Source organism: Mytilus trossulus, chromosome 4 (genome assembly GCF_036588685.1).
Source record: "Mytilus trossulus isolate FHL-02 chromosome 4, PNRI_Mtr1.1.1.hap1, whole genome shotgun sequence".
In the NCBI taxonomy this organism is placed as follows: domain Eukaryota; kingdom Metazoa; phylum Mollusca; class Bivalvia; order Mytilida; family Mytilidae; genus Mytilus; species Mytilus trossulus.
In genome coordinates, this window is record NC_086376.1 from 50,541,011 (window position 1) to 50,562,251 (window position 21,241).

General features: G+C 33.3%; 1 protein-coding gene across 7 annotated transcripts in view; it reads right to left on the reverse strand.

Moving 5' to 3' along the window:
* Nucleotides 1-21,241, reverse strand: part of LOC134715464 (uncharacterized) — a 134,954-nt gene that overhangs the window by 104,787 nt on the left and 8,926 nt on the right. For all 7 annotated transcript variants that reach the window (XM_063577643.1, XM_063577647.1, XM_063577645.1 and 4 more), the window contains exons 3-5: nt 17,725-19,446; nt 10,870-10,935; nt 7,648-7,770 (exon numbers count right to left, since the gene is read on the reverse strand). In XM_063577643.1, coding sequence (XP_063433713.1) covers nt 7,648-7,770; nt 10,870-10,935; nt 17,725-19,446 — 1,911 coding nt within the window. The remainder of the gene's footprint in view (nt 1-7,647; nt 7,771-10,869; nt 10,936-17,724; nt 19,447-21,241) is intronic.

Consider the following 21,241-nt stretch of genomic DNA (forward strand, 5'->3'; position numbering starts at 1 on the left):
AACAATTTTACCCCTTTATCAGATTTGCTGTTACTGCTTTGGTTCTTGAGTTATAAGCCAAAAACTGCATTTTACCCCTATGTTCTATTTTTAGCCCTGGTGGCCATCTTGTTTGGTATGCCTGGTCACCGGACACAATTTCAAACTAGATACCCCAAGGATAATTGTGACCAAGTTTGGTTTAATTTGTCCCAGTAGTTTCAGAGGAGAAGATTTTTGTAAAAAGATAACTAAGATTTACGAAAAATGGTTAAAAATTGACTATAAAGGGCAATTATTCCTGAAGGAGGCAACTGACCATTTCGGTCATGTCGACTTATTTGTAGATCTTACTTTGCTGAACATTTTTGCTTTTTACAATTTATCTCTATCTATAATAATATTCAAGATAATAACCAAAAACTTCAAAATTTCCTTAAAATTACCAATTCAGGGGCAGCAACCTAACAACAGGTTGTCTGATTCATCTAAAAATGTCAGGGCAGATAGATCTTGACCTGATAAATACTTTCACTGGTTGTCAGATTTGCTCTAAATGCTTTGGTTTTTGAGTTATAAGCCAAAAACTGCATTTACCCCTATGTTCTATTTTTAGCCGTAGTGGCCATCTTGGTTGGTATGCCGGGTCACCGGACACAATTTATAAACTAGATACCCTAATGATGATTGTGGCCAAGTTTGGGTAAATTTTGCCCAGTAGTTTCAGAGGAGAAGATTTTTGTAAAAGTTTACAGACGCCGACTTAACAAGAGTGGAAAAATGGGAGAGGGGTAAACTATTGAATGTGGTTCAATCAAAGAGAAAGAAAAAAAATTATAAAATAATAGATAAGAATACTCTTCTAGCTTCAGGGTGTCCAATTAATAAGAAAACATTTATAAAGATAGACTAGAATGAGATTTACAGATCATTTGATAGACATGACTGATTTCCAAATTTTGCCTGTTTTCAGAAAGGGGTACTGCTTTACTAGTGGGGTTATTTTTATTGGTACATGTACATGTACAACTAAACAGTTCTTTTAAAGGCATTTTTTATGTTCAAATATGGCTACTTAATGAAACTAAGTAAATGATTTATTTTTTTAAGACATGTCAATATTGTTATAGGTACCAGTCTTGTATTACATCACAGTACTCTAGTTTCCAGTGCATGTCAAAACATGGAGGGAAACAAATCCACATGTATTTGAACCTATTTGCAAACACTTTCTGATTTTATTGTATTAGAAATTTTAATAAAACAAAAGACAAAAGAACTTTTATTCTTATTTGGATGTATATTAATAAAAAGAATTTTAGATACTTCAACTAGTTGTGTTTATTTCCTAAATATAGTAACACAGCTATATTTTGTATAATGTCAATTTCATCATGGAACACTTTCTCCACAATCAGGGGTTTATTAAGGGATGACAATAAGATTGATATTTATGTTACGATTCTAAAAGCTATCAATATACTAATTTAAGTTGCAGTTTAAAAACAATATTTAGTCAATGTCACAAAAATATAAACTTGTTTGTAACTGTTCCGGACCATATGAGTATTTGGACCATACGTGTAAGGTCATGACCATATGCGTATACTGGTCGGACCATATGAGTATAATACTCGTTTGGTAATTAACGGGCCGGACCATATGAGTATTTGGACCATATAGGTATTTTTTTTTCAAATTACATTATAAACGTTTCAATACAAAAACTATCTAAAAAAGCAATGATGGTGACATGAAATGTATTAATTTTATAATTCAAAGATTATGTAAAAATTAAATATTGATGCCCTAGTTAGTTTTCATCGCTAATTACATTCTTGCATGTAGGCTTCAGGTGACAGTTACTTCCACATGGTATCATAGCTTTTTTGCATTTACTAGTTGTGCATGATCCTTTTCATTGACATCTTTTGTTTGCGAATGAAAAGTTTGCCTTTTTGCAGCTGTGTACAGTGATACCGAGGTCTTAGACCATTCCGATATATCAACGATATTTTAAGAAGCTCTAGATCTCAATATCGTAACACGACTGCAATACACCATATTCACAAATCAACGTGTTACTTTCAATTGACTTCTTGTGTAACAGTTCAATAAGAAATTTTTTGAAATATTTTTTTAGTCGACATATTGCCATTCCCTTGTTATAACAAATCGGTAATGACCATCGGCAATGGCCATTGGTATAAAATGTGTTTATGATAGTTTTGACAAGTAAATGAAATTAACTTTTTTTTTTGTCAAGAATTTCAATAACGGCCGGGAAACAGACTATACCCATTTGAATTAACTTATTTGTCATATTAGAATCGAAATAATTCATGGAAGCCATAAATTTATTGTAAATTTAAACATGACCTGGGCCGTGATATTCGTTAATTTCATCCCTTGCTAACGCTCAGGATAAGATTCAAATATCACTGCCATGTGTCAATTTCCAACAAATCTATGGCTTTCATGAATTATTCCATAGTTGAAACATATATATAGATTTTTTTAAAATCTTGTATGTTTTTGGAAAGTGGAAGAGTCATTTTTAATGGAAGTGGTGAGGCCTTGTAAAAACAGTAAACAGAAAGAAGATAAAAATTATTTTGACTTCAGGGTTACGTAACTTTTTATTTTTCATGACATGACCCCCTTTTTTCAATAAAATCACAATTTCACATTAGTACATACATGATATGAACATGAAAAAAAATCTCTATGTAGCATATTTTATTTTTTTATTTTCAAAGATCAGCTGTTTTGCATGAAATAAAATTGAGAATGGAAATGGGGAATGTGTCAAAGAGACAACAACCAGACCAAAATAAAACCAGATGCTCCGGAGGGCGTAGCTTTATACGACCGCAGAGGTTGAACCCTGAACGGTTGGGGCAAGTATGGACACAACATTCAAGCTGGATTCAGCTCTAAATTTGGATTGTGATTAAATAGTTGACACAGCATAGGTTTCTGACACAGAATGAATGTGTTCTTATGAACTTAAAATTTTTGTTTTCTCTTAGAGCAATTCACTATGCTGTTGAATATTAATCCTCTCAAAAAAATGTTTGAAGAAATTTTCTTTTAATTTATGAAATTTCAAATGAGAACCAGATGCTCCGCAGGGCGTAGCTTTATACGACCGCAGAGGTTGAACCCTGAACAGTTGGGGCAAGTATGGACACAACATTCAAGCTGGATTCAGCTCTAAATTTGGATTGTGATTAAATAGTTGACACAGCATAGGTTTCTGACACAGAATGAATGTGTTCTAATGAAATTAAAAATTTTGTTTTCTCTTAGAGCAATTCACTATGCTGTTGAATATTATTCCTCTCAAAAAAATGTTTGAAGAAATTTTCTTTTTATTTATGAAATTTCAAATGAGAAAATTGAACCCAATTTTTTTAATCACATCCCCCTTTCCCTTATTCAAAAACTAATCTCAATCAAAATTTCTAATGGAGTTTGCAACAATTACTACTCATTTAAATACATCATAAAATATTAGGATGTAAAAAAACTGCTTGTTATCACTGAATGGTAAAGATTATTTTAATTTATCAGTTGGTAGTAAAAAGTGAATATACATTGTATTGCATATTGTATATATAACAAAGATTTAAGTTGATTCTGGACAAAGAAAGATAACTCCAAATAAAAAAATTCTTACAATTAGATATTTCTTGCTTACTATTCTGGACAAAGAAAGATAACTCTAATTTAAAACAAAATTGCTATTTCACAATATTTTGCAATAAGATATTTCTTGCCATTGCGCAATACTGTGCAATTGAAAAGACTTGCTATTGCACAAAACTTAATATAATAATTTTAGATCCTGATTTGGACCAACTTGAAAACTGGGCCCATAATCAAAAATCTAAGTACATGTTTGGATTCAGCATATCAAAAAACCCCAAGATTTCAATTTTTGTTAAAATCAAACTAAGTTTAATTTTGGACCCTTTGGACTTTAATGTAGACCAATTTGAAAACAAGACCAAAAATGAGGAATCTACATACACAGTTAGATTTGGCATATCAAAGAACCCCATTTATTCAATTTTTGATGAAATCAAACAAAGTTTAATTTTGGACCCAGATTTGGACCAACTTGAAAACTGGGCCAATAATCAAGAATCTAAGTACATTTTTAGATTCAGCATATCAAAGAACCCAACCGATTAATTTTTTTTCAAAATCAAACGAAGTTTAATTTTGGACCCTTTGGACCTTAATGTAGACCAATTTGAAAACGGGACCAAAAGTTAAAAATCTACATACACAGTTAGATTCGGCATATCAAAGAACCCCAATTATTCAATTTTGATGAAATCAAACAAAGTTTAATTTTGGACCCTTTGGGCCCCTTATTCCTAAACTGTTGGGACCAAAACTCCCAAAATCAGTACCAACCTTTCTTTTATGGTCATAAACCTTGTGTTTAAATTTCATAGATTTCTATTTACTTATACTAAAGTTATGGTGCCAAAACCAAGAAAAATGCTTATTTGGGTCCCTTTTTGGCCCCTTATTCCTAAACTGTTGGGACCTAAACTCCCAAAATCAATACCAACCTTCCTTTTGTGGTCATAAACATTGTGCTTAAATTTCATTATTTTCTATTTACTTAAACTAAAGTTATTGTGCGAAAACCAAGAATAATGCTTATTTGGGCCCTTTTTTGGCCCCTAATTCCTACACTGTTGAAACCAAAACTCCCAAAATCAATCCCAACCTTTCTTTTGTGGTCATAAACCTTGTGTCAAAATTTCATAGATTTCTATTAACTTAAACTAAAGTTATAGTGCGAAAACCAAGAAAATGCTTATTTGGGCCCTTTTTGGCCCCTAATTCCTAAAATATTGGGACCAAAACTCCCAAAATCAATACCAGCCTTCCTTTTATGGTCATAAACCTTGTGTTAAAATTTCATAGATTTCTATTCACTTTTACTTAAGTAAGAGTGCGAAAACTAAAAGTATTCGGACGACGACGACGACGACGACGACGACGACGACGACGACGACGTGATAGCAATATACGACGAAATTTTTTTCAAAATTTGCGGTCGTATAAAAATTAAACCCAATTTTTTAATCACATCCCCCTTTCCCTTATTCCAAAACTAATCTCAATTAAAATATTCTAATGGAGTTTGCAACAATAACTACTCATTTAAATACATCATAAAATATTAAGGTGTAAAAAAACTGCTTGTTATTACTGAATGGTAAAGATTATTTAAATTTATCAGTTGGTAGTAAAAAGTGAATATACATTGTATATTGTATATAACAAAGATTTAAGTTGATTATGGACAAAGAAAGATAACTCCAATTTAAAAAAATCTTGCAATAAGATATTTCTTGCTTACTATTCTGAACAAAGAAAGATAACTCTAATTAAAAAAAAAAAAATGCTATGTCACAATATTGTGAAATTAGATATTTCTTGCCATTGCACAATACTGTGCAATTGAAAAGACTTGCTATTGCACAATACTTATATAATAGTTTTAGATCCTGATTTGGACCAACTTGAAAACTGGGCCCATAATCAAAAATCTAAGTACATGTTTAGATTCAGCATATCAAAGAGGCCCAAGAATTTAATTTTTGTTAAAATCAAACTTAGTTTCAATTTGGACCCTTTGGACCTTAATGTAGGCCAATTTGAAAACGGGACCAAAAATGAAGAATCTACATACACAGTTAGAATTGGCATATCAAAGAACCCCATTTATTCAATTTTTGATGAAATCAAATAAAGTTTAATTTTGGACCCAGATTTGGACCAACTTGAAAACTGGGCCAATAATCAAGAATCTAAGTACATTTTTAGATTCAACATATCAAAGAACCCAACCGATTCATTTTTTGTCAAAATCAAACTAAGTTTAATTTTGGACCTTTGGACCTTAATGTAGACCAATTTGAAAATGGGACCAAAAGTTAAGAATCTACATACACAGTTAGATTCGGCATATCAAAGAACCCCAATTATTCAATTTTGATAAAATCAAACAAAGTTTAATTTTGGACCCTTTGGGCCCCTTTTTCCTAAACTGTTGGGACCAAAACTCCCAAAATCAATACCAACCTTCCTTTTATGGTCATAAACCTTGTGTTTAAATTTCATTGATTTCTATTTACTTATACTAACGTTATGGTGCGAAAACCAAGAAAAATGCTTATTTGGGTCCCTTTTTGGCCCCTAATTCCTAAACTGTTGGGACCTAAACTCTCAAAATCAATATCAACCTTCCTTTTGTGGTCATAAACATTGTGTTTAAATTTCATTGATTTCTATTTACTTAAACTAAAGTTATTGTGCAAAAACCAAGAATAATGCTTATTTGGGCCCTTTTGGCCCCTAATTCCTAAACTGTTGAAACCAAAACTCCCAAAATCAATCCCAACCTTTCTTTTGTGGTCATAAACCTTGTGTCAAAATTTCATAGATTTCTATTAACTTAAACTAAAGTTATAGTGCCAAAACCAAGAAAATGCTTATTTGGGCCCTTTTTGGCCCCTAATTCCTAAAATGTTGGGACCAAAACTCCCAAAATCAATACCAACCTTCCTTTTATGGTCATAAACCTTGTGTTAAAATTTCATAGATTTCTATTCACTTTTACTAAAGTTAGAGTGCAAAAACTAAAAGTATTCGGACGACGACGACGACGACGCAGACGACGACGCCAACGTGATAGCAATATACGACGAAATTTTTTTCAAAATTTGCGGTCGTATAAAAACACAACAGCAGAAGGTCACCAACAGGTCTTCAATGTAGCGAGAAATTCCCGCACCCGGAGGCGTCCTTCAGCTGGCCCCTAAACAAATATATACTAGTTCAGTGATAATGAACGCCATACTAATTTCCAAATTGTACACAAGAAACTAAAATCTAAATAATACAATACTAACAAAGGCCAGAGGCTCCTGACTTGGGACAGGCGCAAAAATGCGGCGGGGTTAAACATGTTTGTGAGATCTCAACCCTCCCCCTGTACCTCTTACCAGTGTAGAAAAGTAAAAGCATAACAATACGCACATTAAAATTCAGTTCAAGAGAAGTCCGAGTCTGATGTCAGAAGATGTAACCAAAGAAAATAAACAAAATGACAATAATACATAAATAACAACAGACTACTAGCAGTTAACTGACATGCCAGCTCCAGACTTATCAGGCACAATCCTTCCCGTAAGGGGTTTAGTATCATACCATCAAAACATATATGTGAAGAACATAACCCGTGTCATGCCAACAACTGTTTTTAGAATAAATGTGTTTAGTTCCGACGCAAAGACCTTATCAGTGACTCAATATTAACGCCAAAATATTAAATCTTTAATGACTTGACAACAGTATCGTAATTATATCCCTTCTTAATAAGTCTATTCAAAGGTTTTGTAAGTTTATGAGGTGAATACTGACACCTTTGTGCTTTATAAAGAATATTTCCATAAAAAATTGGATGTGAAATACCTGAACGTATAAAAATTCTGCATGTTGAGCTATATTTACGAATGATGTCTTTATACCGATGATAAAATTTAGTAAATGTTTTGACTAGCCTATGGGGCAGTCAATTACAAGACTGAAACCTATGGGTAAACCACTAATCTAAATGTTCAACAAAGTACTTGCCATCAATGAACCCCAAAGCTGCTTCTACAGCCTGTCTGATAGGTTCTCCTCTCATGCTTTCTGACACATCTAGAAGAAGAATTGTACTGGGTCCTGTGCATAGTGGGTCACTGCATTCTACAGCTGAAAAATATACATAAATAGTTAACAGCTGGTATTGCCAACCCAATACTAAAATCTATTTCTGAATAACAGTAACCATAACCTTTGGCCTTTTAACCCTAAATTCAAAAGGCATTTTACCTTCCCATTAATTGGGATAACTATTGTGATTTGGTCCAGTTGCATAAGGTAAATAAGAGTAGGTCTGAAGCTGCAAAACTGAATTAGAACTGTTCTAAATTTTGATGTGAAGCTGATGAAGTTTTCTAACATTTGATATCTTATTAATGTTCCAAAATAAGAAGATAACTCTGTTTTTAAGACATATGTAAACTTAATTTGTTTTTTGTATGTTGTATGTAACATACAGAAAATATATGGGAAAATTACGCTATATACAAGAACAATACTTGGTCAGGACCTGTTTGTTGTTCTTATGTTTACTAAAATTTTGAAGTAAATGCCAAGTTAACAGGGTGCGCATGTTTACATGAGTGTATGCAACTGAACCCAACTATTAATTAGTTAGAGTCAGGGGCCAATTCAGCAATTTTTCATCTTAAAAAAGAGATGTCAAGAATTGATGAATTGAAACCATTCAAATTTAAACCACAAAAAAATATCCCCTACAGAAAAAAAATTGAGGGCCAGTTGATGGCCATGTGGTGGGCAATTGAGGGCTAGGTGTTGAGCAGCTTAGCTCAACTCAAACCTGGCCAAGCAATGTATGTTAGATATATGTCGCTCAACTGGCCCTCAACTGAAGCTGGCCATTAAGCTGAGGAAAAGTTGAGCAATTGATCTTTGGTTTTCATATAGTTGAGGAAAAGTTGAGCATTCAGACTTTGAAATTTTTGTAGTTGAGCAAAAGTTGTGCGTTCAGACTTTGATTTTTTTTTCAAAGTTGAACAAAAGTTGAGCAATTAGAAATATGACCTGGTGATATAAATGTTATGTGTCATCTGTTTTATCTGTCTTTAGTGCAAATGGACAGGAAGTATTATTATAAATGTACACAAAGTTTGAGTCAAAATTAAGGGAAGCACATGTTTTTATACATTTTTCTGTATTTTAACTTAACTAAATCTTTGACATAAAGATAAAAAATAAACAGCATTTCTTTTATAATAAGATATATCAAATATTCAAGATTTATGTGATTAACAGTTATTATTAGGGGCAATTCTCAAAGTGATCACACTGTCGCAATACCCAAAAGAACCTCAAACATTTAAAATTTGAACTGGGTTTGATCATGCACATGGCAAGCAAAGATGTCTCCTCAGCTATCATGAATAAAATGTGAATTTAACAATGAATGTAGATAAAAAAAAAAAATACAAATAACTGTATTGACATTGAAAAGTGCAGTGTATTCTTCTGATGACATGACTCTTGGATTTAGGAAGATTGAATGATGTTTTAACACATATTTCTGGAAACATCTTTTGGCAAGTACATTGGATTAGATTTGATTTCCACCATTTTAAATAAGTGTATAATTATGCTCTTTTAGTTCAAAGTAGTGATATTTGAAGTGTTTTCTTTATAAACTTTAAAGAGTGAAGAAAACATTGAGACAATATATATTTATGCATTAATTTACATATTGTCAAAATATGTAAGACAGGAGACATGTTTATTTTAATGCAATGGAACAGTAAAAAATAATGCTTTGCATCAAGTTTCCCCTTGGAATATGTACAAAATGGCCTGTCTCTATTAATAGTTATATCTTTAGTTTTGATACATTTTCGTACAAAAATGGCTACAGAAGGGTACATAAACCTAAGAAAGTATTACTAATAAAATAAGAAGATTCTATGATGTTATGTTATGATGGTATGATACTAAACCCCTAATGGGAAGGATTGTGCCTGATGTTCATATGATGAAATCATAATCTTTCAGTCAGTTTAATTGAAGTCTGGAGCTGGCATGTCAGTTAACTGCTAGTAGTCTGTTGTTATTTATGTATTATTGTCCATTTTGTTTATTTTCTTTGGTTACATCTTCTGACATCAGACTCGGACTTCTCTTGAACTGAATTTCAATGTGCGTATTGTTATGCGTTTACTTTTCTACATTGGCCTTTGTTAGTCTTGTATTATTTTAATTTTAGTTTCTTGTGTACAATTTGGAAATTAGTATGGCGTTCATTATCACTGAACTAGTATATATTTGTTTAGGGGCCAGCTGAAGGACGCCTCCGGGTGCGGGAATTTCTCGCTTCATTGAAGACCTATTGGTGACCTTCTGCTGTTGTTCTTTTTATTTGGTCGGGTTGTTGTCTCTTTGACACATTCCCCATTTCCATTCTCAATTTTATCTAATATAATGAATTTGGTATAAAACTAGATATCTATTCTTATTTGTTAGATAACTTCTCAAAAGCAAGGATAAAGCATTCATGTAGTCTGTTGTGAGTTGAGATCTTTCAGAAGTATTTTGGCTATAAAAATACACAATTTTAATTTATTTTTTCTACAATTTTGTGTAGTCATCAGTTTGCAATTACCACATAATGCTCAACTTTTAAAGATCTAGCCCTCAACTTCTAATGACCTAGCCCTCAACTTTTAATGACCTGGTCCTCAACTGTTGGCCAGGTAGCCCTCAACTCTAATTGCTCAACTGTTGGACACCTAGCCCTCAACTATGATATTTTCTCAACATTGCTCAACTAATTTGCATAAAGTTGACCATTGATAGTTGAGGGCTACCTTATTTGCATGGCAAAAATCCAGCTAGCCCTCAACTATTTGCTCAACTGATGGCCAGCTAGCCCTCAACTGTCCCTCAACTGTTAGCTCAACTGGCGGCCATTTGAGCAATGCAGTTGGCCTAGTGATCATTTTTTCTGTATGGGATGTTCTGAGTTTTGGGGAAATCAGCATTGTGTATAAGTTTCATAAAATTTGGTTGACGCAAACTAAAATTAGAGATTGGAAACCGATTTTTGACATACAGAAGGGTAAATCTTGATGCTCCCCTCGCCTTGCACCATAGAATAAAAAAATAGTTTCAAATGAAATACATCTATATAGCAACAATTGGAGGTAACAAATCCTTTTTGTTTAACACAGTATAGTAATCTAATCAAGGATTTAAAGTACTTACCATCTTTAGACCATTTATCAATCAGATGTTTGTAGTAACCTTCTAAATCAATGCTGGAACCATGAGCTTATGAAATAAAAACAACTAAATCAATATCATTCAAAAGTTCATAAAATCTATGTGGATACCATGCTAAATGCTTATTAACATCACAGAACCCTGGACTGGACTTTGAAATCAATGCTATATACCATACCATATGGTGCAGTTGATTGACACATTCCAATTGTTTGAAATTTTAAGTCCAATACAAAATTCAAAAAAAATCTTGGTTATTAAAATCACCACAAAAAAAATAATACTGTAAATTCTGAAATTTTTATTAAGGATTGACTGTAATATTTTTTCTGTCTTTGACGAAAAAACATAAACTAGAGGCTCTCAAGAGCCTGTGTCGCTCACCTGTTACTGTATTTACTGATGTCGGTCATCTTGGTTGGTAGGTGGGGTCATTAGACACTTTTTAAAAATAGATACCCTAGTAATGATTGTGGCATAGTTTGGTTAAATTTGGCCCATTGTTTTAGGAACGAAGATTTTTGTACAAGTTATAAAAATGACGAAAAAATGTTCAATATTGACTATAAAGGGCAATAACTCCTTAAGGGGTCCTCTAATAATTTGATCATGTTGACTTATTTGTAGATCTTACTTTGCTGAACATTATTGCTGTTGACAGTTTATCTCTATCTATAAAAGTATTCAAGATAATAACCCAAAACTGCAAAATTTCCTTAAAATTACCAATTTTAGGGCAGCAACCCAATAACAAGTTGTTGGATTCATCTGAAAATTTGTGAGGGGATAGATCTTATTCTGATGTACATTTAAATCTTAAAAGATTTGCCCTTAACGTCTTAGTTTCAAAGATATAAATCAAAAACTGCATTTTACAACTATGTTCTAATTTTAGTCATGTAGGCCATTTTGTTTGGAAGGCGGGGTCATCAGACACATTTTTTAAACTATATACCACAATGATAATTGTGGCCAAGTTTGGTTAAATTTAGCCTTGTAGTTTCAGAGAAGAAGATTTTTGTACATGTTACAAAATATAACGAAAAGTTGTTAAAAATTGACTATAAAGGGCAATAACTCCTTAAGGGGTTGACTGACAATTTTGGTCATGTTGACTTATTTGTAGGTCATACTTTGCTGAACATTATTGCTGTTTACAGTTTATCTCTATCTATAATAGTATTCAAGATAATAACCAAAAACTGCAAAATTTCCTTAAAATAACCAATTCAGGGGCAGCAACCCAACAACAGGTTGTCCGATTCGTTTGAAAATTTCAGGGCAGATAGATCTTGACCTGATGAACAATTTTACCCCATGTCAGATTTGCTCTAAATGTTTTGGTTTTAAAGATATAAGCCAAAATATACATTTTACCCCTATGTTCTATTTTTAGCCATGGCGGCCATCTTGGTTGGATGGCCAGGTCACCGGACACATTTTTTAAACTAGATACCCCAAGGATGATTGTGGCCAAGTTTGGTTAAATTTGGCCAAGTAGTTTCAGAGGAGAAGATTTTTGTAAAAGTTTACGGACGACGGACGACGGACGACGGACGCAGGACGCCAAGTGATGAGAAAAGCTCACTTGACCTTTCAGGTCAGGTGAGCTAAAAATGTGGTACACACTGAATTACGCACATGGAGGGTTTTTAAACAGTATGCACCACATTTTTATGTTTTCCAATAGACTGACAAAATATTACAGTTATTTCTTATAATCTAATTCTAAATTCCATTTTTAACCAGCGTAAATCATGAAAAAATGTTGATGACATCATGGTCAAATGACAAAATTGTGTCTATGATTTGATAAACAAAATCAGAAGATGCATTATAACCAAAATTTATTTAATGAATGGCTATTATCTATTTTGAATTTATTGAACCATAAAACTATTTTTTGACTCTTCACATTGAATAATCCGCGAAGCGGATTATGTAAAATGTAAAGAGTCAAAAATTAGTTTTATGGTTCAATAAAATCAAAATAAATTATTGCCATTCATTATAAATAAATTTCTATCAAAATAAGGCTCAAAGAACTTTTTATATTATTTATATTAACAATTACAACGTACACACATGTTGGCGTATGAATACACAACGTCAGAGTGGGCGTGTCACCATAAAAATTGACAACATTGAAAATAAAACTAATTATTTTAACCAATCAGAAGACAGTAAAAACACCATATTTATTTATTGATGAATATTGCCCAAATTGCAAAGAATATATATACTTCAACCATGTCAACCAGATGATACGCTGGGCCCAGCTTTATTCGACGGCAGAGGTCAAACCCTGAACAGTTGCGGGAAGTATGGACACAACATTCAAGCTTGATACAGCTCTGAATTTGGATTGTGATTAAATAGTTGACACAGCAAAGGTTTCTGACAGAATGAATGTGGTTAAACTTAAAGGATTTTTTTTGCATTTGAGCAATACACTATGTTGTTGAATATTAATCCCCTAAAAAAAATATTTGAAGAAAATTTCTTTTTAATTTCTGAAATCTGAAATGAGAAAAAATTTACCCCTCCCCATTTTTTTTCACCTCCCCTATTTCCTTAATCCAAAAATAATCTCAATTCAAATTTCTAATGGAGTTGGCAACAATAACTACTCATTTAAATACATCAATAAATATTAAAAAATAAAATGACATACAGTCATGGTTTAAGTCAATATTAATTAACAGTTACTTCTAACCAGATACGCTGCAGAGCACAGCTTTATACGACGGCAGATGTCGAACCCTGAACAGTTGGGGCAAGTATGGACACAACATTCAAGCTTGATACAGTTGTGAATTTGGATTGTGATTAAATATTTGACACAGCATATAGATTTCTGACACAGAATGAATGTTGTCTAATGAACTTATAAAAAATATTTGCTTTTAAGCAATACACTGCTGTTGAATATTTATCCCCTAAAAAAGAATATTCGAAGACATTTTTATTTTAATTTCTGAAATCTGAAATGAGAAAATTTGTACACCCCAACAAATCCTTACTTACTCCCCCCCCCCCCCTTATTTTTTTTCACCTCCACCTTTCCCTTATTCCAAAAAAAATCTCAATTCAAATATCTCATGTAGTTTTTAACAATAAGTACATCATAAAATATTAAAATATATAATGACATACAGTCATGGTTGAGATAAATTAATATTAGTGAATAGTAACTTCTAAAACCAGGTGCTCTGCAGGGCGCAGCTTTATACGACCACAATTTTTTTTAGTCGAACCCTGAACAGTTGGGGCAAGTATGGACACAACATTCAAGCTTGATACGGCTCTGAATTTGGATTGTGATCAAATTTGGATATAATATGAGTTTCTGACACAAAACAAATGTCAAGATCTTACAAATCTATTGCGCAATTTTGTGCAATTAAAAATTTCTTCTTTTCAAAAATTTTGAATTTGAGAAATTTGAAGAAAAAAAATTGAAAACAATTACCCCCCCCCCCCCTCCCTTTTTTTTGCAATTAGTCCAAAACCTGACATTTCTTTATACATAATATACAAGTTGGACCATACCCAACATTGTATGTTAAATGTTTTAGAGTACCTCCTTTACATTGCTTTTAAATTGTCTTAATTGGCCATTGACCAAAAATACCTAGTTTTTCCCCTTTTTTGCCCCTAATTCCGAAACATTTTGAGCCATAACCCCTCAATGTCAATACTAACCATCCCTTCATGGCATGGAAACTTGTAGTTTAATTTCAGAGAGATCTATACACTTAAACATAAGTTATTGTGACCATAACCTTGTTAAATCAATCCAAACCTTACTTTAGTGGTATTGAACCTTCTTGTAAAAATTTATAGAGATCCATACACTAAAACACAAGTTATTGTTGTAAACTAGTAAAATGCTTCTTTTTGTCCCTTTTTGTCCCTAAATTCCTACATATTCAGAAAAAAATTAACACAAAACTGAATCCCAGCCTTTCCTGTGTTGTATGGAAACTTGTGGTACAATGTCAGAGAGATCCATACAGTCACACACAAATTATTGTCTTGAAACTAGAAAAACGCTTGTTTTGTCCCCTTTTTGTCCCTAAATTCGTAGACTGTTTGCCCAATAACCCATTGAAATAAATTCTTACCTTCTCTATATAGTATTAAACATTGTGGTACAATTTCAGAACAATTGAAATACTAATACACAACATTTTGTCCTGATAAATGCTGTTTTTAGCCCCTTTGGGCCCCTAATTCCTAAACCTTTTGGACCATTACCCCCAAAATCAATCCCAAACTTTCATTTGTGGTTATAAACATTGTGTTAAAATTTTATTGATTTCTTTTTTCCTTATTCAAAAGTTATTATCTGGAAATAATCCGTCTTCAGATGACAACGACATACCAATAAATGACCAAATTTTTTTTTATTTTCACTTTGGTATAAAAAAAAAAATTACAGCTAATCATCTAAAGACCCTCTTATTTACCACCCCCCTTTTTTTTCACCTCCACCTTTCCCTTATTCCAAAAAAATAGCAATTCAAATTTCTAAAGTACATACAGAAATGGTTAAAAAATTTATATAAGGTGAATAGTAACTTCTAACAAAAAATAACAGCTAGTCATCTCAAAACAATCATCATTTCTTAAATAATTTTCAAACACTTTAAAGGGTAAAGAGGTAATCAAACCTATATAAATAACAGTATTCTTTAAATTCAAATTGGATTACTGCCCTTACACTGCTTTTAAATGGTCTAAATTGTCCTTAATGCCCCTAATTGCTAAAAGATTTAAGCCATAACCCCTCAAAGCCATCCCTCTATAGTATGGAAACTTGTGGTATAATTTCAGAGAAACACAAGTCATTGACTGTAAACTACAACAAGTTATTGTCTTGAAAGTAGAATAAACAGCTGCGCCATAAGCACATGATATGCCCACCGTCTTATGTGAAAGTTATATGCAATAATCATAAATAGATTCTGAGAAAGTTTTAAGCAATAACCATATATAGTTTTAGAGACACCCTGGTTTTTTTTACAAAAAACTAAGTATCACTAAAATAAATTTTGAATCAAAACCAAAAAGTATACAGATCTTTAGATTAATATAACAAAGAAGTGTGTAAAGTTTTAACCAATAATCATAAATTATTTTTGAGATACGGCGCGACATGTAAACTAGAGGCTCTAAAGAGCTGGTGTCGCTCACCTTGGTCTATGTGAATATTCAACAAAGGACACAAATGGATTCGTGACAAAATTGTGTTTTGGTGATGGTGTTGTGTTTGTAGATCTTACTTTACTGAACATTCTTGCTGCGTACAAATATCCCTATCTATAATGATTGGCCCAGTAGTTTCAGTGGAAATGTTACAAAAATTAACAAATTTAATGAAAATTGTTAAAAATTTACTATTTTGGTCATGTTGACTTATTTTTAGGTCTTACTTTGCTGTAAATTATTGCTGTTTACAGTTTATTTCTATCTATAATAATATTCAAGATAATAACAAAAAACAATTTTTAAACTAGATATCCCAATGTTATTGTGGCCAAGTTTGATTTTATTTTAGCCCAGTAATTTCAGAGGAGAAGACTTTTGTAAAAGATAACTAAGATTTACGAAAAATGGTTAAAAATGGAATATAAAGGTCAATAACTCCTAAAGGGGTCAACTGACAATTTTGGTCAAATTGACTTATTTGCAGATCTTACTTTGCTTAACATTTTTGCTATTTACAGTTTATCTGTATCTATAATAATATTCAAGATAATAACCAAAAACAGCAAAATTTCCTTAAAATTATACCAATTCAGGGGCAGCAACCCAACAACAAGTTGTCCGATTCATCTGAAAATTTCAGGGCAGATAGATTTTGAGTTATAAGCCAAAAACTGCATTTTACCCCAATGTTCTATTTTTAGCCGTGGCGGCCATCTTGGTTGGTATGCCTGGTCACCGGACACAATTTTTAAACTAGATATCCAAATGATGAGTGTGGCTAAGTTTGGTAAAATTTAGCCCAGTAGTTTCAGAGGAGAAGATTTTTCTAAAAAATTACTAAGATTAACAAAAATTGTTAAAAATTAACTATAAAGGGCAATAACTCCTTAGGGGGTCAATTGACCATTTTGGTAATGTTGACTTATTTGTAGATATTACTATGCTGAACATTTTTGCAGTTTACAGTTTATCTCTATCTATAATAATATTCAAGATAATAACCACAAACAAAAAAAATCCTTAAAATTATCAATTCAGGGGCAGCAACCTAACAAAAGGTTGTCTGATTCATCTGAAAATTTCAGGGCAGATAGATCTTGACCTAATAAACACTTTAACCCATGTCAGAATTGCTCTTTATGCTTTGGTTTTTGAGTTATAAGCCAAAAACTGCATTTTACCCCTGTGTTCTATTTTTAGCCATGGCGGCCATCTTGGTTGGTATGCCAGGTCACCGGACACAATTTTTAAATTTGATACCCCAATGAAGATCGTGGCTAAGTTTGGTTAAATTTGGCCCTGTAGTTTCAGAGGAGAAGATTTTTCTAAAAGTTTACAGACGACGGACGACGACGGACGCCAAGTGATGAGAAAAGCTCACTTGGCCCTTTGGTGAGCTAAAAAAGTTGACATCATACCAATATACAACAAAACATTTTCTAATTTTGCGGTAGTGTTAGCTTGTATTTAGAATTTTTAATGCTATACATTATAATTGTATCCAGCATTTTCTAAAATCTGAATAATCAATCTAACATTTCATCCTCTGTTCAAAAGTAACATTAATGAGTGCATGCAAAGCTTTCTGAATCTACAGTACATTGTAATTTCATTTTGACTCACTTCTAACTATTACCCTTTCACCAAATCTTCTCTTTCGTCGACTCATTGGCATCATGCAATCCATTTTACCACGACTTTCAGCGCCTCCGCTATGTATAGGTAGTTGGAGAGGTTGCCTACGATGGAACTGATACATTCCTGGACCAGTTGGCTCATAAGGCTCAGGTGGAGGTTCATAGTTCTTATACCTTGGTTGTGGGGCTTCAAAAGTCTCTCCATGAGTGCTTGGACCTAAATTGCTTTGTTGAAGTATGTCAGGATCAGTTCCCATAGCTTGTAATGCTGCTTTTTTGTCCTCTTCACTTAAATTTTGTAATCCTTCTAAGGTTTTGGCATCAATTTGTCTATGGCGGGGCCCCATACTACCAAGTTGCGCTCTTCCTCTTCCTCCTGAACCAAAAAGTCCTCCTAAATTTCCCTGACCTCCCTGCCCAAAAAGGTCTCCTGTATTTGATCCACCACCAATTCCCCCACCACCAAGCATTCCACTTAATCCTGAATTCCCTGGACCAAACATTCCTCCTCCTCCTTGACCAATACCTCCTGCACCCTGACCCGAACTACCTCCACCTGCCAAGGAATTTAGCGAACCACCTTGTCCCATCCCCATTTGTTGCATTAAGGGTGCTATTTTTTCACTGTACATCTGAACATATTCTTGCCCTCCCATTGCCATGAGAGCTTCTTCTTTGTCCTTAGCCGACATTGACTCAAGCATCTGAAACTGTTGAAGCATCTGCATCACATTTTCTTGATTCATTTCACCATTTCCCCCACCCATACCAGGAATTCCTCCAAGTCCCATTCCAGGTATCCCTCCACCATTCATTCCAGGTATCCCTCCACCATTCATTCCAGGTACCCCTCCAACATTCATTCCTGGTATCCCTCCACCATTCATTCCTGGTATCCCTCTACCACCCATTCTACCATGAGGAGTATCATTTCCATGCCCTTGTCTTCTTCTGTTTTGTTGATTAGATGACATGCCTCTTCCTCCAAGCATTCCACCTCCTCCTGGAACTTTCCTCTGTTCATTTTGTAGCATTCCTCCAACTGAAATATTTCCCGATTCATTTAACCCACTGACTCCTGATCCCATCATCCCTCCTCTTCCAGATCCCATCATCATTCCACTCCCCGGTACCATTCTCATTTGCTGCATAGTAGGTCCAATAGATTGGTGATATTGCTGGAGTAATTCTGGTCCACCCATTGCTAAAAGGGCTGCTTCTTTATCCTTTTCTCCTAAATTTTCTAAGCCCTTAAACATCATTTTTTCTTCTTGTGACATTTCACGTTGTTCTTGTTGTCCTCCACTTGAAGACTGTATTCCCATATTTTCAAATCCTGAAAATCCTCCTTGCATTCCATCTATTCCTCCTTGTCCACTTCCACTTGCCCTCAAACCTCCTCCTTGTCCTGTTTCCCCTGCAAATGAATCATCTTCTCTACTACCTATAGGATTTCTTACTCCTTCTCCAACTCCTAGTTTCTTCATTAATTCTGCAAGTTCCTCCTTGCTGCGACCAGCATGATTAGACCCAGCTTCATAAGCACCTTGTCCAGCAGTCTGTGTCTGTTTCATTTGTAAATTTTGTAAAGATTCTGGTAACTCAAAATTTCCTGTGGAACCTAAAACTGACTCCATGTCAAGACCCTGTGTATATAAAGTGTCTCTTAAAACGTCTTCCTCATCAGGCTTTGGTGGATTTATGGAATCTGAAATTACATAAATTGATCAATAATTTTAACTTTCACATTAGGAGAACTTACTTTATCAATATTATCTGCTATATACAATGCAGTGTACTGGAGAGACAGGACACCAAGGATCTTCATCAACATGAATATCTAATTCCTAAATGTGAAAATAACTCAAAGCCTAGTTGCTTTTGAGAGGTAAACCATACAACTTGACTATAAAATAGTAGCATGTCAATGCACCATAATACCAATACAATTATACATATTTACAGGAAATTCTGAATGGATGCATCTAGACCATATTTTATATAATCAGTTGTGAGATAGCAAGCTTTTTAGAGAAGCTAATATGTGTGCAATAATAAATCAATTGAGCAATTACCCATGAAACAGTTCTACCCACATAGTATTGCAATGTATGCTGAATGCTTTTTTTGTTGTTGATGTCAGCTTAATATCAGGGTCAGATTTAGGCAGGGTGTGGCGGGCGTGTGCCACTCCCCCTAAAATTTGCAAAGCAATGGTTGTCTTCAACTTATTTTAACCATTCCATCTTTTTTTAACATTCGAAGTATATAAAACAGTCAGTTCAACAAAATCAACATGATTACTTATCAACTGACCTACGATTTATTTAAGTTCTATAAATATTATATACTTCAGCTGCGTTTCATGACAAATATAATATGCTTTTAGCAGTTCATAAAGTAACCAGGTGCTCCGCAGGGCCAAGCTTTATACTACAGCAGAAGAACAGTTGGGGCAAATTTGTTCACAATATTCCAGCTTGATACTGTCTGAAATTGGATTGTGATCAAATTATAGACATAATATAGGTTTTGGTCACATTATAAATGTGGTCAAAGATCTAACAAATCTATTACACAATGCAATACTGTGCAATTGAAGATTTCTTCTTTGAACTTTTGAAAACAATCAGTGTAAGTGAGGTAATCAAGTAAGCAAACATATATTATAACAGTATTCTTTAAATTTTAATTGCATTACCTCCCTTACACTATTTTTAAAATATCTAAATTGTCTTTTAACCAGAAAAAAGCTTGTTTTCCCCCTTTTTGCCCCTAATTGCTAAATTATTTGAGCCATAACCCCCAATAACCATCCCTTCGTTATATGGAACCTTGTGGTACAATATCAGTGAGATCCATACAGTTATAAATAAGTGTTTGTCCTGAAACTACAAAAATGCTTGTTTTTGGCCCCTTTTTGGTCCTTAATTCCTAGACTGTTTGCCCCATAACCCTTAAAATAAATCTCAACCTTCTACTATATGGTATGAACATTGTGGTACAATATCAGAGCAATTGAAATGCTTATAGACAACTTATTTTCCTGAAACTAGATAAATACTTGCGAAAGGTGAGTTTATAATTTGTATCCTTGTATCTATATATATTGCTTACTAGCAACCTAAAAAATTTACCGAATTTATGTACCGTATCTGTCATGGTGTGTTATTTGGCTTATATACGTGTTAGTGTTATTTTGGATAAAATATATGTTTTATTTTAAGAAAAGAAATTTTATGTTTGCATTTTGTAAAATTTTTGATTAATTTGTCTATAATCTAATTTTACCTATGCTGTGGCATTAATACTCAATATGTCACAGTTTGATTAAAGTAATATTAATTGTAATAAGCATATGTCACTAGGATATTTGATTTTTTTATCAAAACATTATAGGATTAGGCTTTAATTGTTAATTAAAGTATATTTTTGCTAAATTATGAAAACCTTCCTTGCGTTTCAGCTATGACTATCAGAACAATAAGTCTAGCGATAGACTG